The following is a 13118-nucleotide window of genomic DNA, read 5'->3' on the forward strand; positions in this document are numbered from 1 at the left end:
GGAGGGCCGACCTCTTGGGGGAGGTGGCCTCTGAGACTAGGTAGCCAAGTGTGGGGGTGGGTGGGTATGTGAGCCTGAGGCTGGGGAGTGCCTGGGGGGTGGGGAAGGAACTGACTCCAGACAAGGCTGATAGACTGTGGCAGGCCCAAGTCCAGAGGAGGCCATGGAGGTGTTCGGAGGAGGCCTGTATCTCTTCAAGGAGAATCTTCTGAGCCACGTTAAGGGCTTCCGATTGAATCGTAAATTCATGGCTTAATCTCGGTCTAAGTCTGAGATCTGAGATTGCAGAAGCCCCTACAGAGCTTTGAGCAGATCTGTGTTTTGTTGCAATGTTTCTAATGTCATGGCAAGCGGGCCTTGATGCAAGCTCAGGCCGCAGCAGGCCGGGTGGCTCCCCTGTAGGTGACTAGTGCAGACGGGTGGCTGCAGCAGGGATAGAGCAGAGTGCACAGGGCGGAGCTGGGGTCCACAGGACGGCAGATGAATGAATGGGAGAGGAGGCGGGGCAGAGTCACGTTGACTCCTGGGCTTTGGGCATGGCTCCCAGGGGCCTGGTAGAGGGCCCACCAAGGCACTGAGACCAGTGGTGGTGGGGTGGATGCAGTTTGAGTGACTTCCTGCTAGAGCTATCTAACAGCCAGCTGGGTAAGAGTCAGGAGGGACCTGGAGGGAAGTACTGGGGGTCATCAGTGCAGAGATGGTGACGGAAGCCCTGGGGTGACCTCCTGGAAGACAACACGCCGGCTGAGTCGCTGGAGGACTGGGCATGGGCTGCAAGTCATGTCTGCCTTTCCTGGAGGAGGCTGGGCTCATGAAGCAGTGGAGCTGGTGCAGGGCGCCAGGCTGGGACAAGCCAGAGGGAGCAGCCGGGGCCCCTGGGTTCCTGTAGCCCATGGTGACAGATGGGAGACCTGAATGGGGGCCACTTTTTTGAGGACCGTGATCCCCCTAGGTTGTTTCCAGGCTGATTAAAGAACAGAAAAATGAGAAATTTCTGTTTGTTACCATTAATTTATAGAAACAAGACTCCCGGCAAGCTGGCCAGGGATCCCAGGTCTGTGTGAGTGACAGGTCTGCACCGTCTTGCACAGCGTGCTGCACGGAGCCCCCTCAGGAGCTGGGGGGCTGCAGAAAGGCTTTTCATCTGGCAGAAAAGACCCTATCTTCTAGGAGAAAAGGGAAAAGGAGAAATCTGGTGCTCCCCGGCATGGGTTCTGCAGGAGCTAGAACAGTGACCTCTGCTGTGACCTTGGAAACGTGTACATCCATAACCCCGGCTGGACCTCGGCTGGACCTCGGCGTCCTGGTCTTTACCACTGTGAAGGCTGAATCACAGACATCCAGCTCTGTGTGTCGCAGTGTGGCAGGAGGCTGCCCAAATAAATAGCAGTCCCAGCGGGCTTTGTTTTGGCCACCTGAAAGTCATTTTTTGACCAAGTAACAAGGAAGGCAAACTTTCCCACAGTTGTTTTTCTTCACAGGTCATTAACTTTTCTTTTGAGGAGTTAATCCCTTTCTTCACGTCCCATCAGGCCTGCTGGTCCCTGCCCCCTGTCCCCAGTGTCCATCCAAGATTTTAGTAGAGTCTAAGGTGTGGCCTTCTTGTTCTTTTCTCAAGCCCCATTAGTCTTATTTTTGTGATAAAGGGGGGTCAAACATTGAATCCAGCCCACTGAAAGGTAAACTCTCTCATGCTGGGGACTCTGGCCCTTTCGTTGTTCATTAACAGTTCAGCTCTCTCCCTCTCCACTAACTCCCTTCCCCTGACACAATTAAGGTTGATTAACTGCCTAATAAAAATAGTTCCATGGGAAAGGATCTGGGTGGGAATTCAGTGGCACATTGACTTTTGAGACTTCTTTGCAAATTTCATTATTCCTTGCTATTTGTACTGCACATTAACTATCGGTGAAATCACCATATCATCTCTCTGTTGGGATAAAATACTTTCCTAATATTGACCCAAAGGCAAACTGATTCTTACAGGTCACAGCAGAACATAATTATTTTCTGCTACTTGTTCCCTTTAACAAAGTCACATACGCGGGGGAAATAACAACCCACAACTACCCAGCAGCTGCAGGAGACGAGAGCCCCAGCCGGGGGTGCGGGGCTGCTGGCCTTACCTCCAGGCTCCGCAGGGCCAGGCAGGCTGCCTTCTGCAGCTGCAGGTTGGTCTTGGTCAGTGCTTCACAGTAATAGAGCAAGGCCTGGGGGAGAAGAGGGACAGTGTGAGGCATCCCAACCACGTCCCTTAGGAGGTGCATGGCACTCCACTCCCCGAGAGGAACCACGGCACCTACCCAGGTGTTCTGTGCTGCTTCCTTAGGGAAAAAAATCCACTGAGATTCGTGTTGATTAAAGATGTCTTTAGTCAATAAATTGATCCTCTATATTCTACCAGGTCATGGACTTAGGAACATGAAGTTGAATGATACAAAGTTAGGTGTTTTTTTTTTTTTTTTAAAAGAGCGATTCTTTCTCCTTATTCACCAGTTTTCAAAAAAATGAGCTGATTCATTAGCAAACTCCACCAGTGACTCTATTTTTTAAAATATATTATTATTTTAAAATTTTTAATTGACACATATTCGTATGGATTTATGGCATAGAGTCCATTAACTCAATGTGTGTGTACAACGTGTAATGATCCATCTCCTTGAACATTTGTCATCTCTGTGTACCGGGAGGTTGAGGACTCTTCCTTTCTAGTTATTTTGCAATAGATCATCGATTGTCATAGATCATAGTCACCCACTGTGCCACAGAACACCAGGACTAATTCTTTCCTGTTTTCTAACCTCTCTGATTCTGGCATTTAAGGGGCCTCAGATCTAGAAACCCCAAGGGTTTGAAGGAACTCTGGGGAAGAGATGAGTCAGGTTCCAGCAGGGAGCAGAAGAGGCCAAGCCAGCCAGACGGGGAAGGGACGTCCTGCAGGCGCTAGGGGAGGTTTTACAAAGAAGATGTCTGAACTGGACCCGAGGGGTTGGCTAGATTTCTGATGGGAAGCTGGGGGGCATGGTGGGAGGACCGAAGAAGGCGGTAAACTCCAGAGACAGGTGGCCCTCAGTTGGATACGGGGCATCTGGGGGTTGCACATTAGATTCTTTAAAGGGCTGGGGGTGTGGCTCATGGTAGAGTTTGCCTGGCACGTGTGAGGCCCTGGGCTCCAGCCCCAGCACTCCCCACCACCCAAAAAATCTTCATGCAAAAATAAATTTTCTTAAATTGACTAAGTAATTTCTTCCTAAGTGGTTTATTAACATGTAGCACTTAATGTTTTAATTCAAATGGCAAGAAGCACTCTAAGTCAGTGGCCGTGATCTGGCCTCCTACCTTTTCCCTGAAATGCTCGTTCTTGGAGGCTGCTGCCAAGTAGAGCGTCACAGCCTTGCTGACGTCACTGTCGTCCCTGGTTAAGAGCAGAGCCAGAGTCCGGAGCACCTCTTGCTGAGCCAGGAGGCTGCTGGGAGCAAGGTTGCCCACGGCCTGCAGCAGCTTCTCATCTCTCAGGGACTGCAGGGTGTGCACCATGGAGACTGGAAGGCAGGAAAGAAGGTTGGGCTGTGACAGTGCAGTGACCTGTTAGCTAGAGATATAGATGTCTCCTGTGCATCTTTAGTGGAAGTAGAACTCAACAGACTGAACACATGTGGTCACTATGCAAAGGAGGCGTTTCCAATAACTGAGAAAAGCACCGACAGATCAAATAACTACAGTGGAGTGGGGGGCCAGCCATAGGGGAGAAAAGTGACCTTGGAGCTCTTCCTTATAATGGAAGCAAAAGTAATGTGTAGATGAATTAAATAGTCAAATGTAAAAATCAACAGTGAAGGAAATGAAAGGAAACCTGTGGGCAGTCTTTCTGGAATAGGGTAGCAGACCCAGCTGCCTGTCTTTCACTCAGACCACCTGGCAAACCCTGTCCTAGGTGAACCCCAGTCCTCGCTGAGGAAGCAGGACGGTGGGGAAACTCACTTTGTTGATTGGAATATGGGGATAATACCATAAAAAAGGGTATTCTGAGTCCCAGGTGGGCCGACTGGCCAGGCTCTGAGAGTCAGAGCGCACCCTGATCCCTAAGTTGGTGCCCGGCAGGAGCATCCATTAGCCACGGAGATGCCTGCAGGGGGCTCCACTGCAGTGGCCCACGAGAGCTGCCTCACCTTGCCTGGCCAGCTGGCACAGGTGGCTCTCCAGGTCGCTCACGCCGTGGCTGGTGAAGTAACTGCAGTACTGGAAAACTGTGACGACTTCCGAGGAGAGGCTGGCGGACAGCAGAGGCTCCGTCCGGTCCAGGATTTGAGAGACCAGGGTTCGAAACACTATTTGAAAGGGAGAGACACAGAGCAGTGGGGGCAGCTTGCTGACTTTCATTCATTCTCTGATGATAACATGTCAATGAGCGAAGTGAAGCACCCCTGATACACCGCGCACCGTCTCGGCACATGGCCAGGTGACCTGCATTCTCACACGCCTCCGTGACCGCCAGGCACCGGAGACCTGGGCGGCGCTCGGCACTCAGTGCCTCTTCCCAGTCCACAGCGACCCACCCCCTCCCACAACGGGAACTAGTCACCTGCCTCTGTCTACACAAGCACTTGAACTTCCTGTAACTGGAGTTATGTGGCACGTACTTGTTGTAACTGGTTTCTTCCATTCAACAAAGCATCTGTGAGATTCACTCAAGTCTTTGTTTGTAGCAGCAATATATTCTTTAAAAAGCACTAGGTAATGCCCTGTGATATGGTTATATTATGATTTATCCAATCTCTTGTCATGGGCACTTGGGTTGTTCCCAACTTTCAGCTCCTGTGAATAGAGCTGCTATGAACTTTCCTCCCCAGGGCCTTCTCCTGATCGTAAGCTCTCGTTTCTCTTGGAATGTTCAAGAATAGAGCTTCTAGATGGTGGCAGAGGAGCACATCAAGTTTTAGTAGAAACTGCTAGTGTTTCCCCAAAGTGGTTGTACCATGTGACACCTTCATGAAAAAAGTGTCCATGGGTTCTACATCTTCAGATGTGAATCAAAAATATCCAGAAAAAAGTTGTAGTGGGCATATACAGACATTTTAATCTCGCCGTCGTTCCCTAAGCGATACAGCATGGCAACTCTTCACACGGCAGCCACGTTGTCTTAGGTGTCATAAGAAACCCAGAGCACAGAGGGTGTTTGTGGGTGACAGACACCACGACAGTGGTACCAGAGCAGTCAGTGGGGACCTGCGATTGGGCTGGCGGGGTGTCCTGGGGCACTTCCCACAGACACCCTCCTGTTAAAACCTGTTCACCATCTTTCTTCCTTAACCCTGCGTGAGTTGGGTGGCCTGTGTGCGCCCTTCTTCAGGCCCAGGCTGCAGGGCAGCTGCAGGGGTCCTTCCACGCCCACACTCACACCGAGGGGCAGACCACCTCCCGTTGTCCTACCACCTCCCGCTGCCCTACCACCTCCCGCTGCCCTACCACCTCCGCTGCCCTACCACCTCTGCTGTCCTACCTGGGTCTGCGAGTCCTGGGTACTCCTTGTTGACAGTCCTGGCAAAGCTGGCCTCCAGCTGCTTGATCACCCTGTCGGCGGAGCTGTGGTACACCCCGGCCGGGCCGCAGCACTTGGTCCAGAAGGACAGCAGAGAGAGCTTTTTGTGAAACTCTGGGATGGCTGGAAGAGAAGAGCGGCCCCATCCCATGGCACACGTTAAATGAAGACAACGAAGCCGGGCCCCTGGGTGGGGCGGGCCAGGGGCTGTCAGGGCTCTGTTTTGCTGAGGGGTTTGCAGTTGGGACAGGAGTGCTCTGCAGCTGGCAGGTGGACAAGGACAGGAGGAGGAAGCTTCCTGCCCGGGAGCGAGGACAACAGAAAAACACGGCTGTTTGCCTCAGTGACAGAGGGCACAGCGGCTCTCCCCTGGGGTCACCCAGGCATCTCATGTCCCCTAGCTTACAGGATCAGGACTCTCACTCCCCAGGTTTCCTGAAAGGCATGGGATGCAGCCATGATGGCCAGGGGAGTTCACCCTGCTTGGTGGCCTCAGAAGAGTGGACAGCAGAGTGCAGCTGAGTGTGTCACTGCTATACTGCTGAGTGGCTGAGACAGTGGGATGGAGAGGAGGGGACAGTTGCTTGCAGCCTGAATATCTGTCCCTGCTCATGCCTTTCAGGGCCCGCCAAGCGTCCTGCTCCCAGGAGCTTCACTTGAGGCAGACACAACAGGAGAACCCCGCGGAGGCTCAGGCCCGACGGAGGTTCCAGAAGACCCTGTTGCTGCCTTCTGATGTGAAAGTAGAAACTCTTCCCAGGGCCAGACCACAGGAGCGCGAGGCGCCTCCGCACTCAAGTTCAGCTGCCGAGACTCAGAGCCAGGGTCTGTCCTGCAGGCCTCGGCCCACCTCCGTCTACCTCTGCCCCTGGACAGCGCTATGGGGGACGTGGCCAGCTGCATGGCCAGAGTCCTGGTCATCTGTCTGAAGGGACTCTCCTGGACGTGCCAGGGGTGATGCTGCTTCTGTTCACACTCGGGCCCACTCCCGAGGGAGGCCCTGCAGAAGACGCCAGTGTGTGGGGGCTGACGGGAGCCCAGACCGCTTCCCTGTCTTCCTGACACAGCTGGGAGCAGTGGGCAGTGGGTGGGCAGTGGGTGGGCAGGGGTGCCCGCGCCCCTGCCAGCAGCAGGGAGAGGCAGGGCACAGTGCAGTGCCCTGGGGACAGAGGCTCACCTTGCACGACAGAGCTCAGGCTCCCCGCCTCCTCGTCACTGACGGCCGCGAGTCTCTCCATCACTTGGGTCTGTCTCGAAAGCTTCTCTAAGAGGTTTCTTGCCACAAAGGGGGTTTTGCTGGAGAAGACAACTTGCTGATGAAACAGACAAAACGGCTGTTTCAGTTACATTCTCCAGAGAGCTCCTGCTCCCAGCGCCTCCTTCCCGGATGCGCTGCGGATGCTGGAGGCACTCACGCAGGGCTGTTTGTCCATCCTGGTGAGGTCCCCTCTCCCTGCCAGGCACAACAGCTGTCCAAGTCACACCTGGGTGCGCTACTTTAAACTTTTTATTTATTTTTTATTTTGAGACAGGATCTTGCTTAGTTGCCGGGGCAGGGTTTGGACTTGAGACCCGAGTCTCTGGGTTGACAGGTGTGCCCCAGATGCCTGGCTCACTTTATCAGCAGTAGAGCTGCCAGCTTCTGTGCAGCTGCTTTCCTTCTCTGTATCATAAACCTCCTCCCCTTAGAAACTCAGCTCATTTAGGTGGTGTCTTGGTGTGCGAGCAGAAAAAGATCTGTTTGGCAAAATGCAGTCAATTTTCATAGTATGCTTTTGTTTTGTTTGTTTTCAAGATTGTCTAATAACTGTAATTGCAATCTGAGCTCTCTCACCACGCTTAGTGAGTGCTTCCTGTGGGCCTGGCGCCAGCCTCCGCCCCGTGTGTGCCTTAGTTCACGTTATTTCTCACCACCACCCAATGTGGCAGTCCTATTGATGTCCCCATTTTACTTAAGTAATCTGCCCAGTGTCCTACAAGTGGTGTTTTTATTCATGTGCCCTCACAAGCACAAGGAGGCATAAGAAAGGAGACATAAGTGACTTGGTGTTGACATCCCTTGCCCTTCTGTGCCTCTCAGGACCTCCCTGGCCACCTGCTAGGCACAGAGGAAGGCAGGACACAGGGACGTGCTCCCAGGCCATGCCCTCTAGAGCAGTGCCACTCTAGACAAATAGCACTTCAAACCAAAGTCTAGCAAGCATGTGCTAAAGTCTTTCTTGTTAAGTGAGTAAATCAGAAGCATATTTATTTAAAAAACCATTTATGGTGAGTGTGTTTCTTTGGGAAGGCACATTTTTATCTCTGTATGATCAAATACCAAACAAGTGAACTCACCAATTCAGGAGTGAGTGCAAGTGAATCAGGTTTGCATCCGCCCCTCCTTCAGTCTGCGTATTTATGCCCCCTCTTTGTTTTTCTAGCATGGCTCTTTCCCACAGAAGACTTGGGTTGATCAGTCTTTGGGAGAAAACCTCCCCTGTCACGGCAGAGAATTCTTATGTCTCTGAAAGTAACTATTTTACCTCTAAGAGGTAAATAGGTGGTTTGCTCTGCATGATATCAGCATCAGCAAAGACAAAGAGATATGAAAACCATCCCATTCAAAGGGTTGGTAAATAATGAACAGCCATAAGTAAATGAAAACGCTTGTCCATTTTGATCAGAGAAGAATTTTACACTTTGTGCCAGGATGGATTTTGGTATCGTGGTTTGTACCTCGACACCTAACAGCAGAGATCAGATAGGAGGCTGGCCGACCTACAATTGCCAGCCAGCTTCCCAGAGCACACAAGCTGCCTGCGGCCATGGAAAGTTCTTCATACGTGTGGAAAACACCATCGTCTCCCTCTCATCCCGGCTCTGGCACTAAGGAGGCCATGCTGCCCCAGGGCCCGGGGCTCCCTGACTCTGCCCCTGTTCTGCTGCCAGCACCCTCCTGGGTGGCCGAGCCCCCCGCCCCTGTCCTACCCTGTTCCACATACATCCAGCAAGCTGAGAGAAGAACAAGACGGGGAAAGGGAAGCCACCAGGCAAGGAGGAAGCGTTTAACTTGAGGCCTGGGGGCAAAGGTTTGTTGGGGCAGCTGAAAGTCTCCTGGAAAGCATTTCAAAACCTCAGCTCCTCCGCTGCAAACCTTGAGGGGCAGAGTTTGAAATGAGAAGAAAAATCAGCTCTATGCTGCACCAGAATGAGGGCTCAGTGGTGATGAGAGGACCAGAGAACGCGGCTGCCCACTGCTCGCAGGAGTTGCCAGCTCTAGACCTGGGGCAGGGCAGGTGCAGTCTTCAGCCTTTGCTCTCAGCTCTTGTGGGGGCGGGGGGGGGGGCGGGACATACTTGTGACACTGATGTCAATACATGTTCACTAATACTGGCTTTCCCACTCCATCTGGATGCAAATACCCTTTCCCTTAATCACGGTCCCCTCATCTACTGCCAAGGGATTTAGAAGAGGAAACATACTGTATTCTATCTGCTCCCTTTTAAGGCCTAGGGATCTTGGTTCTGAGATAGGAAACCCAGGGTGAGGGAGGCAGGGCACGCCATCAGAGTTTTTGAGGTGGTTTATATTAAAGCAGGGTTGTCCTCTTATTCCCAAATTCTCATTTCCCTGCAAAACCAAAACCGGAGGCCTGCTTTCCTGCCACCTAAGCAGCCTGGCTTCCCACCTGAACGAGCTGGGTGCAGTACTGTAGGTGCCGCACGATGGCGATGTCCAGGCTCTCGTTTCCGGTGGTCAGCGGGAGGGGGCTGCCTGCCACGCTGGTCCCCACGCCTGTGTCTTCGGTCAGTGCCTCACTAAGATGCCCCCTGGCTTCTGGGTGAACCGACCTGTAACTGGTGAAGCAGGGGGTGGATGAGACGTGAGCCGTTTCCTTTGTGTACAGACCACGAGCCACGTCGGCAGGCTGGCACCAGCCCCCACGCGCCCACTGGCTCCTCCTTCCCTTGCCTCCTTTGAAAAACAGAGGGCCTTTCAGAAGCAAGCACTCAGCCTGCTGCTGACCGGCCCAGCATTAGAGGACCTAGCAAATGCACTGCCCTGGGGTCTCTGACGCGTCTCCAGCAGGGAGCCACGTGCGAGGTGTCTCCCGAGGTCTTTGACTCGGGCCCTCACTGTGTGTTCGTCCCACTTGCCTGCTCTGTTGACAGGGCGGTTTGCCAGATTTTCTGGCATTAAGTTGTCCTCTGTATCTGTGGTTTCCCAAGAGTAATAGCATTAAGAAACAATCTGTCACGGCCTTTTCCTGGTCCCAGATCAATTGCTTCTTGAAGACAATGCAAAAGGAGGGTGGCCAGGAGGAAAGAGGATACGCTCTACTGGGGACAGAAGCTAGAGGGTGTTGAAGTGCTCGGAGCACAGCCGAGTCCTGCCTCCTGCTCTGTGCAAGCCCCACGACCCCCTGTCTGAGGTCTTATCATGATGGCACTGATGTTATCCCATTTTATTCTTAAAGTGAATCCGTGTTGGGAGGATGGAACTGGGAGCCTGGACAGTGTCCTGGTCACCAACAGGCAGCTTCTGCTTCGCCTCCTGCTCCTTTCTCAGTGCCCACCATGCAGAGACCCTCACCCAGGCTCAGCAGCTTTGAGGGCTTTGCTCTGATTCACATTTGCCTCCAGGGGAAGATGCTCAGCTGTGTCCAGGTGGTTGACACATGGTTCTCTCTCTCACACACACACACACACCACACACACACACACACACACACACACACACACAGAGTTCTTTTGTAATAATTCTGATAATATACAGTAAAACTGATTGAGTTAGATACATTTAACATTAATGTTCTGTAAACTGTACAAAAGAATAATGTTTTTGTTATTAAAATGCTCCCTTTAGCCTGGCTGTGATGTGTCACATAGCTAACGAGTTACAGAAAAGTTTAGTGAGGAAGTATTACACAAATTCAGTCAAGCTAGACAATATGCAGAAGCAGAACTTAAATATCCCATTCACTCTTTAAATTTGCTTCCATTTTATTCCCAGTTTGCTCAAGGAATAAATTCTAGTTCTCACGTGGTATTTTTCGTTGTTGTTGTTTTTATCTTAGAAAAAGAAACCTAGGAATAACAGAACCCCAAAACAATAACACCTCCCACAGAGCGAGCTGTAAAGGCCGAACAGAGAGCTTTGGAGATGTATTTCTGTCACATTGTCCCAAAGGTGCAATGCACCCCTTCCTGGGGGGGTGTTTGTGTGTCTTTCTCGGTGACTGAGGGCAGGTATGCCCTTGGTGCTTGTCTGCCTTGGTCTGAAATCACAAGACGCCCCAGGACCTGGCTCTGAGAACTTGGCTCGGCTTTTCCAGGACAGCAGAGAGGGAGACCTCTCACCTTCATGCCCCCACCCAGAGGTCACGTTTTCCACCCGCTGTGGATAATGGCAGTTATTGGTTGTGATAGGACCTGGAGGAGCTTAGCCATCCGAAGACTCGGATGCCAGGTGAAGGGGCAGGCAGAGCAAAGCCCAGCAAAGCCAAGGGCCGGGAAGGAGCAGGGCTCCAGGTGGGACTGGCCTGCAGTTCTCCAGCAGTGTACCCAGCGGGCTGGCGAGAACCGCACGGCAGGCTGCGGACCACATGCACACGCAGGACGCACACGGGACTCATCCCCTCACTTCTGGGAGGGAAAGAGATCTGTTCTCCCGTAAGCAACCCCGAGGAGGTGAAGCTGTGCTTGACTGGCAAAAGGAGCCAAGTGCCGCGAGCAGGGCTGCGTGGGAGCTGTGCACCGGCCCCCGCGGGTGTACACGGCGCCCTGTCCCACTCACCTGCTCCTCTCGGGCTCGGTGTCTGAGAACACCGAGTCAGCACCACCGCCGCGGCGCGCCTCCTCCCCGTCCTCCTCCTCATCAAAATCAGAGGTGTTGAGGAAGTCAAAGCTTTCTAAAGCGCTTTCCACCGTGAGGCTGAGGCTGGAGGACCGGCTGCGGCTCACCGAGGGCTTGCACTGCAAGGCAGAAGGCACCGGGGACATGAGCACACCTGCAGCGGGGAGCCGGCATCTGCCAGAGGCCACACTTCAGCTCTCCTTTGTCAAGCTTTTATTTTTTATTGGCATTTAAAATCTTCATATTCCAAAAAGAAGTACAACCACAGGTAAAAATGGCACAATATCTGGGGTTTGTTCCAAAATGATCCAGAGAGAAACACACAGGTAGAGGAACGGATAAAACAAGACTGGCCATGAGCTGACCGCTGAGGACCAGTGTGGATGTGGGAATGGGCACATCCACTTCTGTTTGGAATTTTTATAATAAACATTTTTAGAAATGTCAACCAGAAATTTTTGGGAAACAGAAAGGCTATATTCCCTTCTGCCTTGTGCTCATCCCCAAATAGCACACGGCCAGCCGGCCCTGTGCAGGGTCACATGCTTATAGTTCCAGCTGCTCGGGAGGCTGAGGCGGGAGGATCACGTGAGCTCACAAGTTCAAGACCAGCCTGGGGCAACTCGGTGAGACCCTGTCTCCAAAAAAAAAAAAAAAAAAAAAAACCAAAACAAATAAAAAACCAGCAGATAAAATTTAAGGGACACCAAGTCAGTGCTGAATCCAATCATGTCTTCAAAGTCCTGAGACCAGAGCTGTCTATCTAAAGTACCTGCTCTCCAGGTAGTCCTGGAGGCAAGTCCCAGAACACAACGCACTCTGATTCAGGGAGCCCACGCGCTATGAAGAAGGCCTACAGCTGCGGTCACAGGCAGGGGGCTGAATGAGTGATATGGGCGTGACAGGAAGCAGCCTGCTTCCCTGAGCTTGGTCTTGAAAGGAACAAGCCCCACACCCTCCCTGGCCAGGCCCTGGGATGTGGGGCCTGAGACTGTGTGGCAGGACATGTGCAGAAACATGACCCGAAGATGACGCCAGGGTGACAGGCACAGAGAGGGGAGAAGGACGCCAAAGGCTCAAGAGGACGCTGGAGTGGACGGAAGGGGTCAAGTCCTGCCAGGGAGACGTGCTACGTGTCCTCCACGCTGCTAGCTGGCACTGCTCGATGAGTTCCCAGCACAAGGCAGGAGGGGCCTTGCCGGGCTCTGTCTCGGCCACTTAGGATGGCCCAAGAGCACAGGGGAAACTTCTGTCGCTGCTTTAAATCACAGTTGCTCCACTGGCCCTCAGGGATCTCCGTCCAAGAGGCAGCTTCGTTTAGTTTCTGATCCTCAAGATGTTTTAGCACCCTAGGAATGTGGGGGGGGGGAGAGAGAGCTTTGTCCAGCTGCTGCTTTAACTCTGGCTGGATGCAAAGCCACTTGCCCCAAACCCTCTGGACACCTTCAATCTCCAGGGGAGACAGAGAGCTATTTGGACTCAACCCACGTCTGGGCTCTTCTTTCCTAAGCTAGCTATCTGTACAACCTGATCTAGTAGAGGATGGATAGGGTTAGGTATCATCTATAAAGAAGAAAGGGGTGGTTGAGGACTTCACAAGCAAGTTTTAGAACAAATGGAAAGGAATCCATGAGCTCCAGCCTTTCGTAAGACTAATGGATGCCGTGCGTACTGCTTCCGGATGGACCGAGCAGCGTCCTGGACTCCTGGAACGGAGCTGTGACCACCACAGGCTTGCTAA

At 52.6% G+C, this 13118-nt stretch overlaps 1 protein-coding gene across 4 annotated transcripts in view; it reads right to left on the bottom strand.

Annotated features, from left to right (window-relative positions):
• The window catches only part of Ripor2 (RHO family interacting cell polarization regulator 2), a 96393-nt gene that overhangs the window by 4840 nt on the left and 78435 nt on the right, over positions 1–13118 (bottom strand). For 2 of the 4 annotated variants that reach the window (XM_076859269.2, XM_076859270.2), the window contains exons 14-20: positions 11318–11496; positions 9210–9378; positions 6717–6852; positions 5501–5662; positions 4170–4328; positions 3340–3542; positions 2127–2210 (exon numbers count right to left, since the gene is read on the bottom strand). In XM_076859269.2, the coding sequence (XP_076715384.1) occupies positions 2127–2210; positions 3340–3542; positions 4170–4328; positions 5501–5662; positions 6717–6852; positions 9210–9378; positions 11318–11496 (1092 nt within the window). Of the gene's footprint in view, positions 1–2126; positions 2211–3339; positions 3543–4169; positions 4329–5500; positions 5663–6716; positions 6853–9209; positions 9379–11317; positions 11497–11544; positions 12012–12633; positions 12727–13118 lie in introns of those variants that run through there. The other 2 variants (XM_076859271.2, XM_076859272.2) reach the window with 2 other exon arrangements.

Source organism: Callospermophilus lateralis, chromosome 6, assembly GCF_048772815.1.
Source record: "Callospermophilus lateralis isolate mCalLat2 chromosome 6, mCalLat2.hap1, whole genome shotgun sequence".
Lineage (NCBI taxonomy): Eukaryota > Metazoa > Chordata > Mammalia > Rodentia > Sciuridae > Callospermophilus > Callospermophilus lateralis.